Source organism: Schistocerca nitens, chromosome 8 (genome assembly GCF_023898315.1).
Source record: "Schistocerca nitens isolate TAMUIC-IGC-003100 chromosome 8, iqSchNite1.1, whole genome shotgun sequence".
NCBI classification, from domain to species: Eukaryota; Metazoa; Arthropoda; class Insecta; order Orthoptera; family Acrididae; genus Schistocerca; species Schistocerca nitens.
This window is the reverse complement of record NC_064621.1, coordinates 346,444,751-346,467,168: the sequence shown is the minus strand read 5'-3', so window position 1 is coordinate 346,467,168 and position 22,418 is coordinate 346,444,751. Positions and strand designations below refer to the sequence as shown.

General features: G+C 39.7%; 2 protein-coding genes across 2 annotated transcripts in view; one reads left to right on the top strand and one right to left on the bottom strand.

Moving 5' to 3' along the window:
* LOC126199557 (myrosinase 1-like) overlaps positions 1-8,413 on the top strand; it is a 173,342-nt gene extending 164,929 nt beyond the window's left edge. The window contains exon 11 of the mRNA XM_049936479.1: positions 8,257-8,413. Coding sequence (XP_049792436.1) covers positions 8,257-8,413 — 157 coding nt within the window. The remainder of the gene's footprint in view (positions 1-8,256) is intronic.
* A 6,698-nt stretch (positions 8,414-15,111) lies between these two features.
* Positions 15,112-22,418, bottom strand: part of LOC126199167 (S-phase kinase-associated protein 2-like) — a 194,836-nt gene continuing 187,529 nt past the window's right edge. The window contains exon 11 of the mRNA XM_049935927.1: positions 15,112-16,617. Coding sequence (XP_049791884.1) covers positions 16,476-16,617 — 142 coding nt within the window. The 3' untranslated portion in view covers positions 15,112-16,475. The remainder of the gene's footprint in view (positions 16,618-22,418) is intronic.

The window sequence follows — 22,418 nt, the reverse complement described above, 5'->3', positions numbered from 1 at the left end:
ATTTGTGTGTGTGTTTGTGTGTTTTTTATTGTGTCTGTCTACCAGTGCTTTCCCGTTTGGTAAGTCCCAGCATCTTTTTAATACACTGCTAATTTTGAGAACATGGCAGAAATGTCAATGATGGCTGTTATTACTGTGAGGAGATTTCATGACAAAAGCAATGAAATTGTAAGCTTGACAGTTCTCCAGGAAATACTTCAATTAACAACACTGCAAAAATACTGGAGCCATCTGAAAAGCTTGGACCTGATATTTTTCTTATAATTATTATTAGTGTGAATGCCAAATCATCAAGAAAACAGGAGTGTACTCAAACAAGTAACATTTCGTACCCTCCAGGGATTCCTATTTGAGTTCCTGGAGCATTTCTTCAACACTTGTGTGTTGACTGAACCTACGGCTAACAAATCTAACAGCAGGCACCTGAATTACTTCAATGTTCTATCCGACATAGTGAGGATCCTACACTTCAGCAGTTATCAAAAAATTGACCACATGAGCATACTATATGCAGAAATGAGCTGCAATTTGTTAGAATTATCCTATTAACTGAAGTTGACCACCCACCTTCCCTACAACTGACCTTATCTGCTCCTTACATTTCATGTCACTTTGCAGCTTTATGCATGGGTGTTTAATCTATTCTGCAGCATAGTTCTGTACTTCAATTGGTAAAAACAGATCCCTTATAGGGCACTTTGTCATCCATTTGTTAAAAACCCTTTATCTCAGGAATAGGTAGGTGTCTCAAGCTGCAATTTGTCACATACTAAGCCCTTCGGACCAGAATCATGAAATTTGGCAAGAAGCAAGGTTCCACAGTACAAGTAAAGGAAAAAATGGGAAAATTGTTAATTTGTAATTAAGCCTCCTGCATGACTTTGTCACATTTATATTACTGAAATTAAAACATTCTAAAAACTTTGGAACCCCTGGGACTGATACCTTTCCAGTATCAATGTTGATAACAGGCAAAAATAGTTGAGATTCTTGATTCCTGAAAAGGATGAACCATCTAATACATAATTAAATTTCTACAGAACCATCAGTGCACGAATCCTACTCACACCTGGCCCATTTTATAAGGGGCGTTCTAAAAGAAATGAGCTGAAGGCATAATTACGGAAACCAGTTCCTGTACGTTAGAAGTATTGACCCTGGCTGTCGAGACACTTGTCCCACTGTGACACAAGGTGGTGAATGGCTGTCTCATAAAATTCCCGGGGCTGCGATGTTAACCAGTTCCGCATGTACAGCTGGACGTCGTCGTCCACACGAGTGCAGGAAAGGCTATGCTGATGTTCTTCTTTGACCAAGATGGCCCCCTTCCGATCCACTTCCTGCAGCACCAGACAACAGTGAATGCCCAGCATTACTCGCAAACCTTGACCACCATTCGCCAAACGATCAAATCAAAATGACCAGGCAATCTCACCCGTGGGGTCATTCTGCTCCACGACAATGCAAAGCCTCAAGGCCAACTCAGTCTCGGCACTCCTGCAGAAATTCAAATGGGAGGTTCTTGGCCATCCTCCATACAGTCCCGACCTCTCTCCCTGTGATTACATCATTTTTGGTCCCCTCAAAAAGGCCCTTAGGGGGCAAACAATTCACCTCGGATGACGACGTCGAGCTGCGCGGAAATGGTCAACATCGCAGCCCTGGCAATTTTCTGAGACAGCCATTCACTGCCTTGTGTCACAGTGGGACAAGTGTCTCAACAGCCAGGGTCAATACTTCTAACATACAGGTACTGCATCTGTAATTATGCCTCTGGCTCAATTTTTTTTTTTTTTTTTTTTGAAAGCCCCTTATATTTTCTATTCATCTGCATTAACTTACATTTTTACAGATGCCATTCATCAAACCAAATACAAATTTATTGAAGTCATCCTCCTACAGTCACATAAACAATGACACTTTACCATACACTACAGCATCACAAACGGTCAAAGGTTGCTCTCTCTCTTTCCATCACACACACACACACAAAATTCAAGCTTTCGCAACCAACAGTTGCTTTGTCAGGAAAGAGGGAAGGAGAGGGAAAGACGAAAGGATGTGGGTTTTAAGGGAGAGGGTAAGGAGTCATTCCTATCCTGGGAGCAGAAAGACTTACCTTAGGGGGAAAAAAGGACACACACACACACACACACACACACACACACACACGTATATCTGCGGATGGATACGCGCGCGAGCGCACACCTGTCCCGCCCCCAGGACCGGAACGACTCCCCAGCCCACCCTTGCCCCCAAAACCCACACACATCCCCCCCCCCCCCCCCCCCGACGAAGCAACCGTCGGTCACAAAAGCCTGAACCCCGTACGTGTGCTTGCGCTTGTCTGCGTGTCCACCAACACGCCAACGCCCCCGCTCGGCATGCCATGAAACGTTCCACGTGGGAAAAATATAACTAAAAACAAAGATAATGCAACCCACCAAACGAAAGTGCCAGCACACTGACAGACACACAAACAAACACAAACACACACACAAAATTCAAGCCTTCGCAACCAACAGCCGCCCCACCAGGAAAGAGGGAAGGAGAGGGAAAGACGAAAGGATGCGGGCCCCAAGGGAGACGGCAAGGAGCCACTCCAATCCCGGGAGCGGAAAGACCCACCCCAGGGGGAAAAAAGGACAGGTACACACTCGAACATGCACACACATCCATCCGCACATATACAGACACAAGCAAACATTTGTAAAGGCAAAGAATTTGGGCAGAGATGTCAGTCGAGGCGGAAGTACAGAGACAAAGATGTTGTTGAATGACAGGTGAGGTATGAGTGGCGGCAACTTGAAATTAGCGGAGGTTGAGGCCTGGTGAGTAACGGGAAGAGAGGATATACTGAAGGGCAAGTTCCCATCTCCGGAGTTCTGACAGGTTGTTGTTAGTGGGAAGTACCCAGATAACCCGGATGGTGTAACACTGTGCCAAGATGTGCTGGCCGTGCACCAAGGCATGTTTAGCTACAGGGTGATCCTCATTACCAACAAACACTGTCTGCCTGTGTCCATTCATGCGAATGGACAGTTTGTTGCTGGTCATTCCCACATAGAAAGCTTCACTGTGTAGGCAGGTCAGGTGGTAAATCACGTGGGTGCTTTCACACGTGGCTCTGCCTTTGATCGTGTACACCTTCTGGGTTACAGGACTGGAGTAGGTGGTGGTGGGAGGGTGCATGGGACAGGTTTTACACCGGGGGCGGTTGCAAGGGTAGGAGCCAGAGGGTAGGGAAGGTGGTTTGGGGATTTCATAGGGATGAACCAAGAGGTTATGAAAGTTAGGTGGACGGCAGAAAGACATTCTTGGTGGAGTGGGGAGGATTTCATGAAGGATGGATCTCATTTCAGGGCAGGATTTGAGGAAGTCGTATTCCTGCTGGAGAGCCACATTGAGAGTCTGCTCCAGTCCCGGAAAGCATCCTGTCACAAGTGGGGCACTTTTGGGGTTCTTCTGTGGGAGGTTCTGGGTTTGAGGGGATGAGGAAGTGGCTCTGGGAATTTGCTTCTGTACCAGGTCGGGAGGATGCGAACGCTGTTTTCAGGTTGTTGGTGTAATGGTTCAGGGATTCCAGACTGGAGCAGATTCGTTTGCCATGAAGACCTAGGCTGTAGGGAAGGGACCGTTTGATGTGGAATGGGTGGCAGCTGTCATAATGGAGGTACTGTTGCTTGTTGGTGGGTTTGATGTGGACGGATGTGTGAAGCTGGCCATTGGACAGATGGAGGTCAACGTCAAGGAAAGTGGCATGGGATTTGGAGTAGGACCAGGTGAATCTGATGGAAGCAAAGGAGTTGAGGTTGGAGAGGAAATTCTGGAGTTCTTCTTCACTGTGAGTCCAGATCATGAAGATGTCATCAATAAATCTTTACCAAATTTTGGGTTGACAGGCCTGGGTAACCAAGAAGGCTTCCTCTAAGTGACCCATAAATAGGTTGGCGTACGAGGGGGGGCCCCTGGTACCCATGGCTGTTCCCTTTAATTGTTGGTATGTCTGCTAATTTCTAGTTGCCGCCGCTCATACCTCACCTGTCATTCAACAACATCTTTGCCTCTGTACTTCCGGCTCGACTGACATCTCTGCCCAAACTCTTTGCTTTTACAAATGTCTGCTTGTGTCTGTATATGTGCGGATGGATGTGTGTGCGTGTGCGAGTGTGTACCTGTCCTTTTCCCCCCTGGGATGGGTCTTTCTGCTCCCAGGATTGGAGTGGCTCCTTGCCCTCTCCCTTGGGGCCCACATCCTTTCGTGTTTCCCTCTCCTTCCGTCTATCCTGGTGGGGCAGCCGTTGGTTGCGAAGGCTTGAATTTTGTGTGTGTGTGTGTGTTTGTGTTTGTTTGTGTGTCTGTTGGCGTGCCGGCGCTTTCGTTTGGTGGGTTGCATTATCTTTGTTTTTAGATATATTTTTCCCACGTGTAATGTTTCCCTCTATTATATTCATATATAATGTCTAAAAACAAGGATGATGTGGCTTACCGCGCGGGGGCGTTGGCACGCAGACAAGTGCAAGCACATGCACGGGGTTCAGGCTTTTGCTATTTGAGTTTACATATTGTCATTTTGTCATTTGGAGGTAGTGAGTGGAGCTGTGGATGCTAGAAAATTAAGTGCCTACAGGAGAAATCGGACCATTAACAACATATTATTCTGCTGGAGTTCAACAGAGGGGTGACAACAGCTGAGGCAGAGAAACATGTGTCTTTAATAGGAATAATGCCAAGGGACAGAGAATGGAAAGAAAATGGTTTTCTCATTTTGAGGAGGATTGTTTTGACACTAGTGACTCTCCAGGTTCAGGAAGACTTTCGGCATTTAATGAAGATTGTTTAAACGCATTAATCCTCAATGATCCACATTAGTATACTTAAGAACTGTCAAAAGTGAAGAACTGTGATCATTCCAACATCGTGCGACATTTTCATGCAGTGAGGAAGATTCAAAACTCTGGTAAATGGGTACCACATCCTCTAAGGTGAAATCACAAAAATCAATGGGCGGCCATATGTGCATCTCTGCTTGCTTGTTATCAATTAGCTTGTGAACAACACTGACCATTCCTATCCTGTATCATCACTGGTAATGAGAAATGGAGTCTTTATGCTAATATAAGGAAAAGAAAGGATTGATTGAGACCAAACAAAGCAGAAACTCCCTGTATAAAGACCAGCGGGCATCAGCAAAAGATAATGTTATGCATTTGGTGGAACAGCGACAGTGTAGCATACTACCAATTTCTTCACAGAGGTGTAACCATTACTGCTCACATTTACTGTCAGCTTCTAAAAAAATCTTGCAGACACAATCCAAGAACAAAGACCAGGAAGGTGGCGTGGACTGATGCTATTCCACGATAATACCTGCCCTTATTCTGCTAGACTGACAAGAAAGAAAGAAAGAAAGATTATTTGGGTTTTGGAAAGTCATTCCACACCCACCTTATTCACATGATCTTGTGCCCTCAGGTTTTCGTCTTTTATGCTCTTTGTCGAACAACCTTCAAGGAACTAATTTTCTGGATGAAAATTTGCTCCAATCTTCACCTCAAAACTAGATGATTTTTACAGTTGTGGATTTCAAAAGTTATCCCAGCATTGGCAGACTGTTGTAAATAGTGAAGGAGAATATATTATTGTAGTCTAATGTCTCTGTTATGTTTAACTGTTGTGTTTTTTAAACTTATGGAAAAAACGCTAAAAACTTATGCACCAACATAACACAATCACATCATGCAAGATGTGCCCTCACACCTCCAAAGTAGTGGTGCCTAGGGACAGCAGGCACTGATTTGAATCCCCTCTATCATGTCAAATCTTCATCCTTTCAACTTCATTTTCATCTTGGGAAAGAGAAAGAAATTGCACAGAGCCAAGTCAGGTGAATACAGTGGGTCAGGATAATTTCTTTTTCTTCTTTCCTTTCCCCTTCCAGAAACTGCTGCATGATGAAAGATGTATGTGGCCTTGCATTGTGTGGCAAAGGACTCAGTTATTCTTGGCCACTTCTCGGGATGTTTCCTTCTCATATCCTTCCTTAGCAGCCTTAGAACATCACCAGATGTCATGCACCGTCTGCTTACAGTCTTTCACAATCGCATTCCGAACAGCACTGATATTTTCTGCTGTAATGCTAATAAATGATTGTCCTGATTGTTCATCATGACCATCATCATCATTGTCTACATCAACAGATGTCTTACCATTTTTAAAACATTTAAACCAGTCATATGTTTGTGTCTGGCACAAAGCATCATTACCAAATGCTTGCACTACAATTTTGTGTGTTTCTGCATGTGTATTACTAAATTTAAAACAGAACTCCATATAGAAACACAATTCTCTCACATGGGTCATTGCAAATTTGCAAACATGAGCAAATTTTACACAGGAAACCTACTTATCAGCAATAAACAGGTCCGCTTAGATAGAACACACTTGGCATACTGACACACGAAATCTAGTGGTGTTTTCTTGTACTACCATTTGTAATTGTGGGTCATTCAAAGTTCAGGAACTTTTGGGTAGCACCTTGTACTCTATGTGCTCTTACAACAGTCAGCAGTGTGGCACTGTGACAAAACTTTGGTGGTAAACTCCTTTTCAGCACTTAATCTTTCAAAACCTTCATATGATACAGTGTAATTTCTTGAAAACTGAAGATGCTCCACCTAGGATAGGAGAATCTTTTGTGTAGAGGAAGGAAATATTTGTATTTTGACAGTTGGGTGCATGAAGTCCCCATCAATGGCTGGAAGAAGAAAAATATATAAAATTCAACCATAAACAACAACAAATAAAAGATAGTGTACAGCATTTGAACAGTGCTAGACTATTCATTTCTACCAAGTCCAAAGAATGTGCAAGCCAGAGTATGTGTTTAGTATACTGACAGTTTTCTTTGTTAATGGCCCGAAATTCATTATATTTACCACATGTTACTAACGTTATTGTAACTCTGGCCTCCAGAACCTTTTACGTTGATAATATCTGACAACTATATTGTGGTGCAAGTGTGTATAAATGCACAGCAGAAAAGAGTGTAACAGAAAATGTAAATAACAATTTGTGCCCATTTGTAATATGTAAAATATGTTTTAAGAATAATGACACGTGTTATTCAAACATCCAAAAACACTCACAATCATGAACAGATAACACCAGACAGTCAAACAATGGAAACATCAGGTAGGAATATCAACAATGTAGGAAAAGACAGATTGCTACTTAGTGTAAAGACGACATGTCAATTTGCAGACAAGCATGATTAAAAGACACTCACATATAGCTTTTGGCCACAGCCTTCGCGCGCGCACACACACACACACACACACACACACACACACACACACACACACACACACACAAAAAGCACACATCATGTGCACACAACTGCAAACTGCTGCATCTCGAGCTGGAATGAAACATCATGTTCGATGGAAGCATCACGCGCGCGTGTGCGCGTGTGGGTGGGTGGGTGTACGCACGCGCGCGCGCTATATGAGAGTCTCTTTTATTCATGCCTGTCTGCAACTTGATGTGTCTTCTTCATGGTAAATAGCAATCTGTCTTTTCCTGCAATGTTATTCCCAGACAGTGTTATTACTTTTAATTCAAAATTAGAGATGACTATTTTTACATGGGAATGCAGGCTTTCCTGGTGAGTTTTGATGATAAAGTGTTCTTGGACTATCAGCCGAGTCAGGGTGTCCTTTTGATAAGTTTCCTACTCATCATCTTTGTCTGCACATGACGAGTACGAAACTTGTCGAAATGTTGCCGCAGAACTACGCTCTGACTCGGATGAAACCTGAGAAGATTTCATCATCGACTATTTCTACCTCAAAAAACAGTGCATTTTGGTTGCAGGGTCATGACTGTGTGGGGTGCATAGCATGTGCTACATGTGCTATTTGGGTAAACCATCTGCCCAATGTGCAACACGATACTCACAACTGATTAAATTCAACACTGCATAATCTGTTCCTACCATTCCTGTCTTTTATCATACCATTTCAAACTTGACTATTATTTCTGGTGAAATTAACCTGAAATAAATAACATGTAGCTGCTTCAACTACAACAACAACACTCTCATATTGCTATGCCATTACTGTCACAGTAACACACAAGGTTTCTTTCACAAATAACTAAGAGGAGATAGTCTCGGGGACTCTTTAATAGATTGTAGTATTCAGCTTGTAAGTAATTAGGATCTTTACACTGACAAAAATGTATGCTCATTTACAGGATCAAGTTTGGCCTCTACTCGGTGGACTTCAAGCACTCGGACAGGAAGCGGCGTCCTAAGCAATCTGCACGAGTGATTGCTGCAATCATTAAGCGCAAGCGTCTGCCACAATGGCTGAACATGACTGCTGAAAGCATAGGCAAAAGTTTGGGTTAAAGAAGTAGTATTGTGGCTATATGATCACTTCATCAAAAAAATAAACTGTGATATTCTTTTACATCTCTATAGATGTGAAAGTGAGAGCACAACGTTTTACTATAATGAGCTGAGAAATACATCCAGTCAAATATAAAAGAATTACACAGATATGGTGTCAGACCTTTAGGAGCACAGTAAAACAAATTTTGTATTCAACATGTAACACAATCATATATTATGTAGGTTACACAAATATAAACAGCCATATAACGATCCACAAGACTGATACTAGACAGAGTTCTTTAGACTTTCACAACATAATGTAGCACTACAGATATAATATAATAGGAGTACAATACTGCACATTTTAAAATGAAGTTTTTATACTAATGATCAGTCTCATATCTTTATCTACACTTCAGTATAAACTTTATACCAGTGGCAGTCAACCTGGTCCCTACCGCCCACTAGCAGGCATTCCAGCTTTCAAGGTGGGCAGTAGATGGTAGGGGTTTTAAAAACATTTTCATTAGGTTTCCATACAATCTTACTGCACCTCTGCTTTGTGCAACCAGTGGGCTTTTAGAAAACTTTATTAGTAAAAATCACAGAAGTTGACTACCCCTGCTTTATGCACACACAAACATACACACACAAACAAAACAAACAAACCTGAGTAATAACAACATCCAACATGCCACATTTTCCCTTTCCCAGTAAGTTTCATAGTTCTGAACATTTATAATAAAGTTCAGCCACACAGAACAAGAACTAGATATCTGGCAATATAATGAAACATTAGTCACAGCCAACATCCATGTCTGTTTTTAATGTTATACAGTTAAAAATTAATGCATCCCATATAACAATCTCATCTGGTAAACAGGGTATAACAGAGTAATTTACAGTTTTGTTAGCTACAACACAATGACAAGCTCAAGAACATTAAACAGTGAATCTACTACTTTTATTTACATACATCTAATGAATTTAAACATTAAAAGAAAAAAAAACACTAACCTTACCGAGGTTTACTTGTCAGTAACTTTTCTTACACTTACTACACAGAACAAATATCGACAGGATGGAGACAGAAATGCTAGAATTCCACAAAGAGGAAGTAATAATAGTACATGACATCTACAGATATACACTGCCAATAAGTGAATGATGAATATCTTTCTGTAAATTATGGGCTGATGTTCATATTAAACTACTTGCTTTCGTGTGTTGACAACCAGCCTCATAATTTTCAAATAGATAAAAGATGCCCTTAGTTCACATTTAGTTTGGTGGAGTCAACCCTTAACTACACCTCACCCCGCAGCATACTGGTGGAAGAGTAGTAAACAATAAGAAATTAAGGGTAAAATTTCAACACACTGCAGTTATTTATATATGCAGCCAACTGTGAAGAATATTTCTTCTCATACTTCACCTGAATACTGTCTTCACAGTGGTAATGAAAAAGGAAATAGTACATCCAAACATAAAGGCATGGGAACAGTAGATTCATTATTACATAAGAAACCTTTTCAAAAATTGTTTACATTATTTAATTATGCCAAGAGTAGTTAGTGCTAGCTTCTTTGGTGGAAATGAATCTCGTGCTGCCAGCATGCTATAAAAGTAGAAGTCTTAGGATACTGATTCTTAGACTTGCAGCTTCTATCAAGCACTCTCAATATCACACTGCATAAATGTGAAAACATAGCCTGGAATTGGGAAAAGGATTATGACACTCTTTCCCTTACATAATATGTGTCAGCAGCAGTGGTTATAATAATAATAACAATAATAATAATAATAATAATACAAACAAACAGTTTATCAATTATCCTAATTGTGAGAATTGGTAACCAGAATGAAACGTAAAGTATCATGTTGAAAATATTACATCACACACACACACACACACACACACACACACACACACACAAACAAAAAAGTGACCCACTGAAAACAAGCCAATATACAGTTTTATGCTGCCTACTCAGTGTTTCAGAAAATGAAGCATGCACACTAATAACGCTGTATGGCACATTTTGACATTTTGTAGATTTGTGTGGAATAATGTTGTATACAACAGTCTGCATCGCCTGCTGTAATAGTTGGCCTGTTTCTCATCTGAGGGCAGCACTAAACAGCGAGGAGATTCATGCAATGATGCATGTTACTAGAATTGGGGAGTTTAACAAGGTGATGCTTAGTGCAAGTGGTTTGAAACATGCAAATAATTTGTAGAAAAGGGAAATGAACATCAGTACTTTGCAAGATATTAAGAGGAAAAGGCTTTGTCATGCTGGATTGGAATATAAATCATGTAAAGGGAAAGTAGTTCCTGTGAAACAGCCTCCAATGCAGGTGAATGGAATAATGCTGTATGGGTTTTGTAAAAAGGTTTATGTCTATAGGTGCTGAGCCATAGATGGGCACAACACAAAAAGACTGTCAAGCAAGTAAGCGTTCAGACAAAAAGGACTTAGGACTTAATCAGAATTACAGAGTGCGCACACACATGACTCTCACCTGTGAGTGTGTGTGTGTGTGTGTATTTTGTCCAATTCTGATGAAGGCCTTTTTGGCTGAAAGCTTGCTTACTTGATAGTTTTTTTGTTGTGCCTATCTGCGACTCAGCATCTCTGATATACACTTGTGGCAACTATTGATCAACTCACATGTAATATCTTTGTTTTGGCAAACTCTTTGCAAACAGTCTAAGGCTGTGCGCAAAACAGTACACACGTGCACCGTGAATCAAGAAAGTATATAACCATATATGTGTGCTTCCAAGTAATAAAATAGTGTTCATTACATATGGTAGTGTGCATCATTGGATCCGGCAATCCTACAACACTAAACCAATACTGGTGACCCTGAATTTTGTTCATGAGTGCTACAACGAACTCTTGTACCGTCGAGCTGTACACAATGGATCGCTTGCTGCCCTCTACACTGCACACATGCCAACTAGGTTTTCCAACGGACGCTTTGGCATGGTTTTCCAATTACCCACCTTGTGTTGGCAATAGTTCGACGCGGTGATCGAACACACCGACTAGCTGTACTCAACAGGACAGTTTTACAGGTGTGTGTGACATTCCCCTACAGAGTGATGCATCTGATGACTCCCCCTCCTACAGGCAGCCCCCTCGCCTCTCCCCTGTTAGGATTTAGTGACGTATCAGGGGCCAGTCTCGGAACGCGTCATGCTGCCGCGTACGACTCGTGTGGAGATTCTGTCAACCCGTGTAGGGAAGTGGTAGTTAATGTCAACACAGATTTTATTTGCAGCTCTAAAGTGCTTTTTTGCTATGCAGCCAGATAATGAATGTGTCTTCTATGAACGAGCCAGCTCTCCCAATGACAACTTAACCCACATTCATCTTCTCCAGTCTGTGCCCTTGCCTGTTGGTAGTAACCCATCAACGGTAAAATTCCTACGCACCTCAACAGGCATTCAGGTCCACTACACCGGCTCCTCACAACCCACCGTCCCCTGTATGAGGATTCGCCTGGTCAGGCAGGGCCATCTGCCCCCCTCGCTGGCTCAAAAACTTCAGTTACTAATGTAATATAATTTAAGGTATAGTTTCAGTTTAACGCCCCCCCCCTCCCCCCGGCTGTTTCCGTTACATGTAAGCCCCAATATTTATGTTTTATGCTCCACACTCTGGGGATGGGGGCTAATCTGGCAACTATCGACCAAGTCTCGCGTAATATCTTTGTTTTAGCAAGCTCTCTCTGAGCAGTCTCTGGCTGCATGCGAAACAGTATACACGTGCACCGTAAATCAAGAATGTATATAACTGTATATGTGTGCTTCCGAGAGGTAAAATAGTGCTTATTACATGTGGTAGTGTGCATCATTGGATCCGGCAATCCTACAACACTGAACTCATACACTGAATTGTAATCCATCGCTTGATTTTCTACATGTGTAGAGAAGCATATGTGCCCTGTACAGCAGTGTATGACACTAACAATGTACGTTGTGTCCATCCTCTGAAAACATTACAGCAAAAATATGTAACATAAATAAAATTGACTCCAGTTTTGTCTTATCATTGACAAAGAAATATAATACACACTCTGAGCACTCTTATATTAAAAAATGTGAAATATGATAATCCATTTGAATTTACAAATTATAGAGCGCTGCTCTCAGTCGTCCTTTTCTTGTATGTTTTATTATGCAAATCCAGATTTTGGCTAGTGCCTAGCCATTTCAATGCCAAAAATACAAGAAGTACATGGTCAGACGATGCAATAAACTGTCACAACTCATGACATAACATCTATGGCTTATATATTAGATTACATACCAACATTTTCTAATCTCAATGCATATTAGTTCCCTGTTGTTCGGACGTCGGTGAAAGTTCTTCAAATACTACTGAATAAAGAAGGTAGGTTGTGTGGGGAACACATCGATTGGTCATATTGTACCCTCTTTATACGACTGACTGCAGCGCTCTATAATTTGTAAATCACATAACAGTCGCTGAGTGAACCTACTTTCCCAATGGAAGGTAACCTGATCCAGTTGAATGTTAGATAGTAATTTTGACTGCATGATTCAGGATAATGTTTGCAATGCAGAAGTGTGCTCAAAAGAAGTATGCAAGGATATAAACCTGGCAATTAAGTTAAGGTTGGACAAAGAATATCGCGCCTTGATATATGATAAGCTGTCCATTTACTTGACAAAATCCATCAACATAGGTGTGCTTAGCCAGATGAAAGAAAGGTACGACAGATGATGTTTCACGGAAACAAGTTACTCTCAAATACAAAGTCCAGCCAAAAGAAATGTGTCAAAAAACATTGTTTGACATATTCTGCATCACCCAGTGATGAATACAGACTCTTCAATATAAACTACAAGGTGGAATGACCAACTCTAAAGACAGTCGAGGAAAACATTTCAGTAGGCCACATGCCATATCACATGACAGCATGGCTCTGATTTGGGATCACATTTCCTGTTTTCCAAAGCAGATGAGCCATTACAACATGAATAAATACTCAAAAGAATGTCTGCCTCCTGATCTCAAACTCTCTAGAATGTATTGAGTGTTTACCAAAAAAAAATTCCTGAATATCAATAAACAGATCATACTATCAAAGTGTGTATCAAACAGTTTTTAATTTACATTTCAGAGTACTAGGTTAGATGCTTGCAGACAGTGAAATTTGTTGTTTAACAAAATCATTGCAGCTTCTGACAAAACAGAACAGCACAACACTGAACCTGAGAGGGTATGTTTGATCTGCTTTTGCATGATGCAGCTCAAAGTGCTAAAAAACGATACAGAAACAGGTAAAAGGAAAAACAATATACCTATTATATGTGTTTAAAATGAACACACTTCATACACTGCTATCACAGTGTACACACTTTTACTGCTCCAAGGTGACAAGTTTCAACAGTTTCCATCATCCAATCTTCTGAAACTTCCAGAAAATTGCAAAGTTAATTTACATGGAGTCAAAGCATAAAAAGCACTCCCAAATACCCACTCTGACTTTATGTAATGTAACAGGACAATTTTATAGAAGGTACAGATCATCCGAGGACGGCAGCATAAGACTGTTGAAACCGGTAATCACGAAGCAATAAAAGTGTCTACACTGCGATCGCAGCGTATGAAGTGTGTTCATTTTCAACCATACTGATCGCCCCACAGCACAGCATGTGTACCTTACAGAATTGTTTGTGCTGACCTACGAAAGGCTTTACTTCGTCCTACTTTGACGCAATCCATTGTATTCTACCAGAGACAGCTGTCGTCATCTAATTTCATGGTTCATGATGTTGGTACTGAAAACATCACAGTAAATTTGTGGGATGAATCCACCACAAGGAGACATTTAGCTGAAATAGTTTCCCATCTGCTTGAATTCGTGACAAACAATTACAATACACTTGAAGAAGGTATGAGACACGAACTGATTGTATTGTCTTACTGCTGTGTTGGGCACAAAAATAACTGTAGATTTTTAGCGCTCTATTTCTATCTGATCGGCTGCAAGTACTTTACAGAAATACATCAAAAGTTTGTGTGTTCAGGTCATAGTTTCCTACTTTCTGATATGGACTTTACAATGATCGAGAAAAGAAAAAAGTGTCAAAAGTTATGGTTCCTTCAGAATGGAAGCACGTCATTGCTGAGGGCTTTGTCAATCCTTCAAAGCTGACCATTCACAAGATGATGGAAGACTTCAAGGAGACAGAATTCAATGACTTAAGTTTCCAAAAAGCCACTTGCTTTGAAAATTACTCTGGCTGAGACTGTTTAGTGACATAAGCATGCATCTAGTTGCAATGTGCTTCGCACATGGGGAAGACATTGTATTGTCAAACAGTTTGTGAACATCAAGTAAAAAGTTTTCTGTTGCCTTTTGATTTTTGGTTGCTCTACAATTGGACACTGAAACTTCATAAGAAGAAGAAAATAATTTATTGGACATGATGAAATATCCTGAACCAAAATATAGGAATTTTAATGAAAATCTGCAGTTTGACAACTGAGTTTAATGCACCAGATTTGTCTCTCAAATTTATAACAAACTCATTTTCTATTAACAATATAGGCAAAGACAGATTGCTATTTACTGTAAAGAAGACATGTCAAATTGCAGACAGGCACAATTAAAAGATACTCGCATATAGCTTTTGGCCACAGCCTTAATAAGTAAAGAGAGAAACACACACACACACACACACACACACACACACACACACGTAGAAACAAGCAAGCACACCTCATGCACACAGGACTGCCAACTCCAGCATCTTGGGCTGGAATGTTCTATTACTTTTTTTAAGACCAAAGTATCAGTTTACAATAAATATTATTTTTTATCTTGTTATAATTTTCTTACTTACAACTTTTGGATTCAAGACAACCTTATCATTACAGCAGAAGACAGATATGGAATAATGCTGTATATCTACTGCTATACAGTGTTTTTCCATTTTAATATTCACTGATTTTCATAAAACCTATGCTTACTGCAATTTTAAAAAGCACAACCAAGTATTTTCAATAGTTTGTATGCACAAACAATACATATCTGCAATTACATTATTATTTTACAATAATTTTCTGGAAATAACGGTTTTTGTCAATTTCCTAGAAACTGAAAAATGTGCCATACACCATTATTTGTGCACACATTTCAAATGACTGCATATATCCCTCTTCATACCACTAAAACAGGAAAATTTTAAAACAGTGATACTGTGAAAAGAGGGAAAACAAGCACAACAAATATGGAGGCTATTAGTCTCAAATGATTTGATATTTGAAGGAAAGAAGTTAGATTCTGACACTGATGAGTAATGCAATGTATTAGTTTTTGATTGGCTCGCAAGCTAGGAACCTCTGGGCCATGGCATTTAGGTGTACGAAATCTTTAAAGTGTTCTTAGCTGTGCGATTTAGAATCCAACGGATCACTGTCAGGGGAAGTGGAAGTTTTTCTTGCAGCCCCTTATCTGAATAATTAGTCGCAGTTTGTGGTTGTGGTTGGGATTGTGTGTATTACAGGCATCAGCCTACACTGTCAATTAATAATCATTCTTCCCTGACAGTGTCAAATAAAAGGACTGGTTTCTCACAGACTGCACATTTCCACTATAATGTGCACATCCATCAACTCACAGCAAATAGAGGGTATATGAGAAAAATACTAATTTGCACAAGATTTATAGTCCCAGCAATTACTGATATCCCAGATTGTGCAGCACTGCCTTCAGTTGCTCGTAGGTGTCAGGACTGCACCTGTGGCAATAATTTTTGATTTTTCATAAACAAATATACTATGTATCAGAATCTGTTTGATTTATAACTAAAATGTCCAATGCTGCCTTACATGAGAGCATAAAACATACTACAAACTAAATGAGAACTCCAGAATAACAAATGACTAGATACAAAACAATTGCACAATTATCTTGCAGCACCAGAAGTAGTGATATATCAATCACAGTTAAAAGTATGTACAATTTCCCTCTAAGCATCACTATGAAGTACAAATATGATTAAAAAAATGTAACTCCAAAATAGTGTGTACTAAACTTCATCATCACTTGTATCTGCACTGTTTATGTCTTGGTACTGGAACTGAGTAACATGAACTTTTAGGGATGGCATCCGTTTCTTCAAATTTTCCATTACCACAGCATCAAATTTGGAGCATTGTACATCCAGTGACCTGAAAAAATAAATCCTTTCCTGTTTCATATGGTGGTGGTGATATACCATAAGCTGCTTTAAAAGGAGGTAAATTAGTTCATAAGAGAGTGAGTGGAATCTTAGATTCGACAAAGACTGGGAATGAAACTAGCCACATCCTCTTCAAAGAAATCATTGTAGCATCTGAAATCAAAAAATCATGAGAAACCCAAATCTGAAAGGCTGGAAAGAGATTTAAATCTTAATCATTGCTTAATCTTGTAAGATAGTTATGTTAGTGAAACTTCCTGGCAGATTAAAACTGTGTGCCCGACCGAGACTCGAACTCGGGACCTTTGCCTTTCGCGGGCAAGTGCTCTACCATCTGAGCTACCGAAGCACGACTCATGCCCGGTACTCACAGCTTTACTTCTGCCAGTATCTCGTCTGGGGGATGTTTCCAGAATGAGATCTCATTCTGGAAACAACCCCCAGGCTGTGGCTAAGCCATGTCTCCGCAGTATCCTTTCTTTCAGGAGTGCTAGTTCTGCAAGGTTCGCAGGAGAGCTTCTGTAAAGTTTGGAAGGTAGGAGACGAGATACTGGCAGACGTGAAGCTGTGAGTACCGGGCGTGAGTCGTGCTTCGGTAGCTCAGATGGTAGAGCACTTGCCCGCGAAAGGCAAAGGTCCCGAGTTCGAGTCTCGGTCGGGCACACAGTTTTAATCTGCCAGAAAGTTTCATATCAGCACACACTCCGCTGCAGAGTGAAATCTCATTCTAGTTATGTTAGTGTTTGTGTAGTCCTTTGATAAGTGAAAACACTCAAAATGAGTAGCTGGAAACATTTTCTGATAAATTACGGAGACATCTAGGTGTAAAGTTGCTTCTGGGACATTGCCACATTAAGTGGCTTAATGTCTGTTCTGCATATCTTAAAATACATGAAAATAAGGTTTAACTTCATTATATTTGGCCACTTAAAACTGACATCTTGGGTGAATGGTTGAAGGAAAAGACACACATCAACTCATCAGCATACAGACATTACAGCCTGTTGCTACCCTTGTCAGACTGTATTTGCAAGTCTGGTCTGGAGTCAATTTCATGCAAGTGACCAGTACAGTAAGTTAACAATTTTATGGTTGTGCTTACCCTGTGTTACCCAATTTGCAATGAATTAGTGTACTTTGGATGATGTGTCAGTACTGACAATTGTGTACTTATATATTTCTAGTGTTTTCAACAATTATTTCTCAAATATAGCACAGCAGCTAGTAAATACACAACATGACAAACAGCCAACCAATCACTCAGATTTAAAAAAAAAAAAAAAACTGATTCAAACACATTATTCCTGCACCCAGCAACACCTGAGGAACGGTCAAGAATCCTAAGAGACTTACCTAATAAATATTCAGTGGGTATTGATGAGGTACCAGATGCTATTATCAAAGCTAGTGCAACATTTATTGTGGAACCACTAACAGACATAGTAAATTCATCTTTTGAGAGTGGTGTATTTCCAAGTAATCTAAAAACTGCAAAAGTAACACCTTTGCATAAGAAGGGTACAAAAAGTGATATTGCTAATTATGGACCAGTTTGTTTTGTCAGGTTTCAGCAAAATTATGGAAAAAATGTTCCTTATAAGATTAACAGTTATCTTAAATAAAGAGAGGCTGATAAGTGACTCCCAACATGGGTTCCCAGCTGGAAAGTCAACTCAGTCAGTCATTTTTGCCTTCTTAAATGAAGTATTAAAAGCAGTGGATGATAAACAACCTGTATCTGGGACATTTCTGGATCTAAGTAAAGCCTTTGATGTAATTGACCATAGTATTCTCTTTTGTAAATTTAGTAATTATGGAATTAGAGGCCAGTCTGAAAAGTGGATCCACTCGTACCTCAGTAAACATCAGCAGATTACAGAAATAAAACACAAAGACAGTGAAACACAAAAAAATTCTAGTTTTTACAGTGATGAGCAGAAAATCAAGTATGGAGTCCCCCAAGTGTCAGTTCTAGGACCTGTCCTATTTCTGCTGTATGTAAATGACTTGGTTAGTAAAATACATGATGGAACCACTGTAGTGTTTGCAGATGACACTAATATTCTAATTAAATCACAGAATGACCAAAATCTGCAGGAGGCTGCAGTATCAGTTAACTTTCATACTACACAAAACCTCCATCCTGCAAATCCTGTATCAATGTCGAAGGAAAAAACATGTTGAAAGTCAGTCATACAAAATTTCTAGGTGTACATTTTCAGGCAGATCAGAAGTCGGAGGTACACCTAAACAATTTAAATAAGAGACTGAATTCACTAGCATTTGCTGTTAGGATCCTCACTCAAAATACAAGCTGCTCATCCGTGCTGGCAATGTATCATTGCAGTATACAGTCGCTACTTATGTACGGAATAATTTTTTTTTGGGGGGGGGGGGGGGGGGGGGGGAATTCCACAAACACTACAAAAACATTTAAAATACAGAAAAAGATTATCAGGGTGATAAAAAAAGCTAAGTGTAAGGACTCCCGTAGATCCCTTTTTAAAACTCTGAAAATAGTGCCACTGCCAAGCTTGTACATATACGAAATACAAATTTTCACAAAAGGGAGCATATTAAAAAAAGAAAATCTCTTCAAACACAACTATGATATACACACATATGAAACTAAACAGAAGATGAACTTACACAGGAACACAGTAAATACAAACTTATGCAAAAGAGGAGTGTGTCATTCTGGAGCTATGTTATATAACCATATGCCTTCTTACCTAAAATGCATACCAACATTAAATGCATTTAAAATAAAGTTAACGTAGTTCTTGCTTGACCACTGCTTCTATTCTTTGTCTGAGTTTATGGAACATTATAATAAGTAAACCTCATTTACCAAATTTCACTAACTGTCAATTTATAATATAGTTCACATTGTGCTTATCATGTCATCTCATTTAATAACTGTTATTATCACATGTAGAAGCAATGTAGTACACCATCCTACATTATCGTGCATTTTTATTATGTCAACAATGTAGTCAAAATGACTACTAGACTTGGCCACTGTTTCTATGTTTCGATACAGTGTATCGATACGTGGAACTGTTTCGGAACGGCTGTGGTTCACTGTTTCGAAACAGTGATGTTTCATTCCTCCCCTGTCTCGGATAACCGGACCAGATTCGATCTCGAGCCAGACACAGAAACTGTATTGTTGTTTCAAAATAAGGCTGTTTCAGTCAACCTGTGCTTGGAACGGACTAATTGTATCGAAACAGTGACGTTTCATTCCACTTTGTGTCCGACGAGATTCGGGCTCGGCACAGGTACTGCAACACAACATACCACTTCCAGAAACACATTCAAGAGTGTCAAAATCTTTTTGACAAGCAATAGAATAAAGCTTAAGATATCCGAAAACAAAGCTTCGTTTCTAGCTGACTGTCCTACTCCGAAATGGCGTAATATCTGCTTTATAAACACTAACCAAACAATAAAACAACGCATACTATTCACATTCAAAATAATAATTATGTGAAAATCATTCAGTTAAATTACACTTTTTTATAACATACGCTTCTCTGTTTATGTACAGTAATCATATTAAGAAACGCAAGTAAGCCCACAACATTTTGAATAAAAAAAGGCATAGAGTGACCGTTATTAGACATATACATAAATTTGATGTAGGTATAATTGCAAGCAATCTGTTTGACATATCACTGACAGTGTAATGGTAAACGGGAAGGGCTGGGAAGCATGGTGAATTTATAGTAACGATTCGAAACACCTTGAAAGACACATTTTTTTCTGTTATATTTTGTTATATATTCGAATTATTTGGCGTTATTTGTGAGTCTATACTCACTGTGTATTATCCACAATGATTCCCTTTGTGTGCATGGAAATTAGCAGGATGGGTATATTACCCATACTAACGGAATGTGGGAATCCCAGTAGCATATCCGTTGGTTCTGCAGTTTGCTCCCACCCCCAGTTCTGTTCGTGGTGGTTCTTCTGTCTTCAGCTATGGCTGTCCCCAGCCAATTGAAAAGTATGAAAGTCACACGACACGAAAGCAGCGCATTTGCTGCAGGAAATACGAAACTGCCAAGACACCTAAGTGATAGTTTCATACTTTCTGCGACATGATTAGCGCTCTCGCACCTCATTTGTGTTTATATGGACATACTTATACAGCAGGCATTCAAGATGATAAAATGTGTTTATTAGATTACAAAACACAAACTGTTTCACTGTTTCGAAACAGCGTATCGAAACACTACATTGCACTGTTTCATTTGTTTCGAAACAGTTACGTGTTTCGGTTTGCCCATCTCTAATGACTACTGTATCGTAAACTAACTAGGTTTACCACTGTCCTATATCACATGTACAAACAATGTACGAAACTGATTCTTCGACCAATAAATAAATTTGGCAGTATATATTTCTTAATTTTGTTTTATGGACATTTGTTACCCAAATGTCAAATGGGACCATATAAACAGAAGAAATATGCTGTTGTTTTTATCTGGTTTTGTCATTATATATATACATTATGACCTGAACACCATTTGTACTTGTTTGATGTTTTACCTAGCAGCCGTGCATCTACATCTATATCTACCATATGGTGCATGGTGGAGGGTACCTCGGACCAGTATTGGCTGTTCCCTTTTCTGTTCCACTTACAAATGGAGTGAGGGGAAAAGAGACTGTCCATATACATCTGCATGAGCCCTAATTTCGCTTATCTTGCCTTCAAAGTCCTAATGCAAAATTATTTTGACAGCAGTTGAATCATTCTGCAGTAAGCCGCAAATGCCATTTTTCTAAATTTTCTCAATAGTGTTTCATGAAAAGAATACTGTCTTCCCTCCATGGATTTGTGTTCACAGAGCATTTCTGTAACACCTGCATTTTGTTCAGACCTTCAAGTAACAAATCTGAAATCAAGTAGCAAATCTGAATTGCTTTGATTTCTTCCTTTAATCCATTCTGGTCTGGATCCCAAACACTCCAACAGTACTCAAGAATGGGCTGCACTAGTGTTCCATATGCAGTCTCCTTTACAGATAAACTGCACTTTCCTAGAATTCTGCCACTAAACCAAAGATGACCATCCGCCTTTCCTACTAGTGGTCTTATGTGCTCATTTCATTTCATATCAATTTGCAATGTTATGCATGGAGATTTAATCAATGCACTGTGTCAAGCAGCAAGCGACTCATACTGCCTTCATCAGTAAATGGTCGCATCTGCTGCTCACCATATTCATCTAATCATATATGTGTACAGAAAACAGCAGTCCTTCACACTTCCATGAGACACTCCTGATGATATATCACTGACTCTGATGAACACTCACTATCCAGGACAGTGTACTGGAGTCTATCAATTAATAAGTCTCTGAACCACTCACATATCTAAGAACCTATTGCGTATGCTTGGACCTCCATTAACAGTTAGCAGTGGGGCATTGTGTCAAATGTTTTCTGGAAATCTAGGTATGTGGAATCTGCCTGCTGCCCTTCACTCACAGTTCACAGAATATCATGTGAGAAAAGAATAATCTGAGTCTTGTAAAAGCAATGTTTTATAAATCCATGCTGATTTTTGGACAGAAGGAAATTTATTATATCCAAATATGTTTAAGATTTCAGTGGCAAAATGATATTAAGGATATTAGTCTAAAATTTTGTGAGTCTGTTCTTTTACCCTTATCATACAATAGTCACCTGCAGTTGTTGTTGTTGGTTTTTTTTTCAGTTGCTTGGGATTTTGCCCTGGGGAACAGACTTGTGATAAATGGAAGCTAAATAAGGGGCC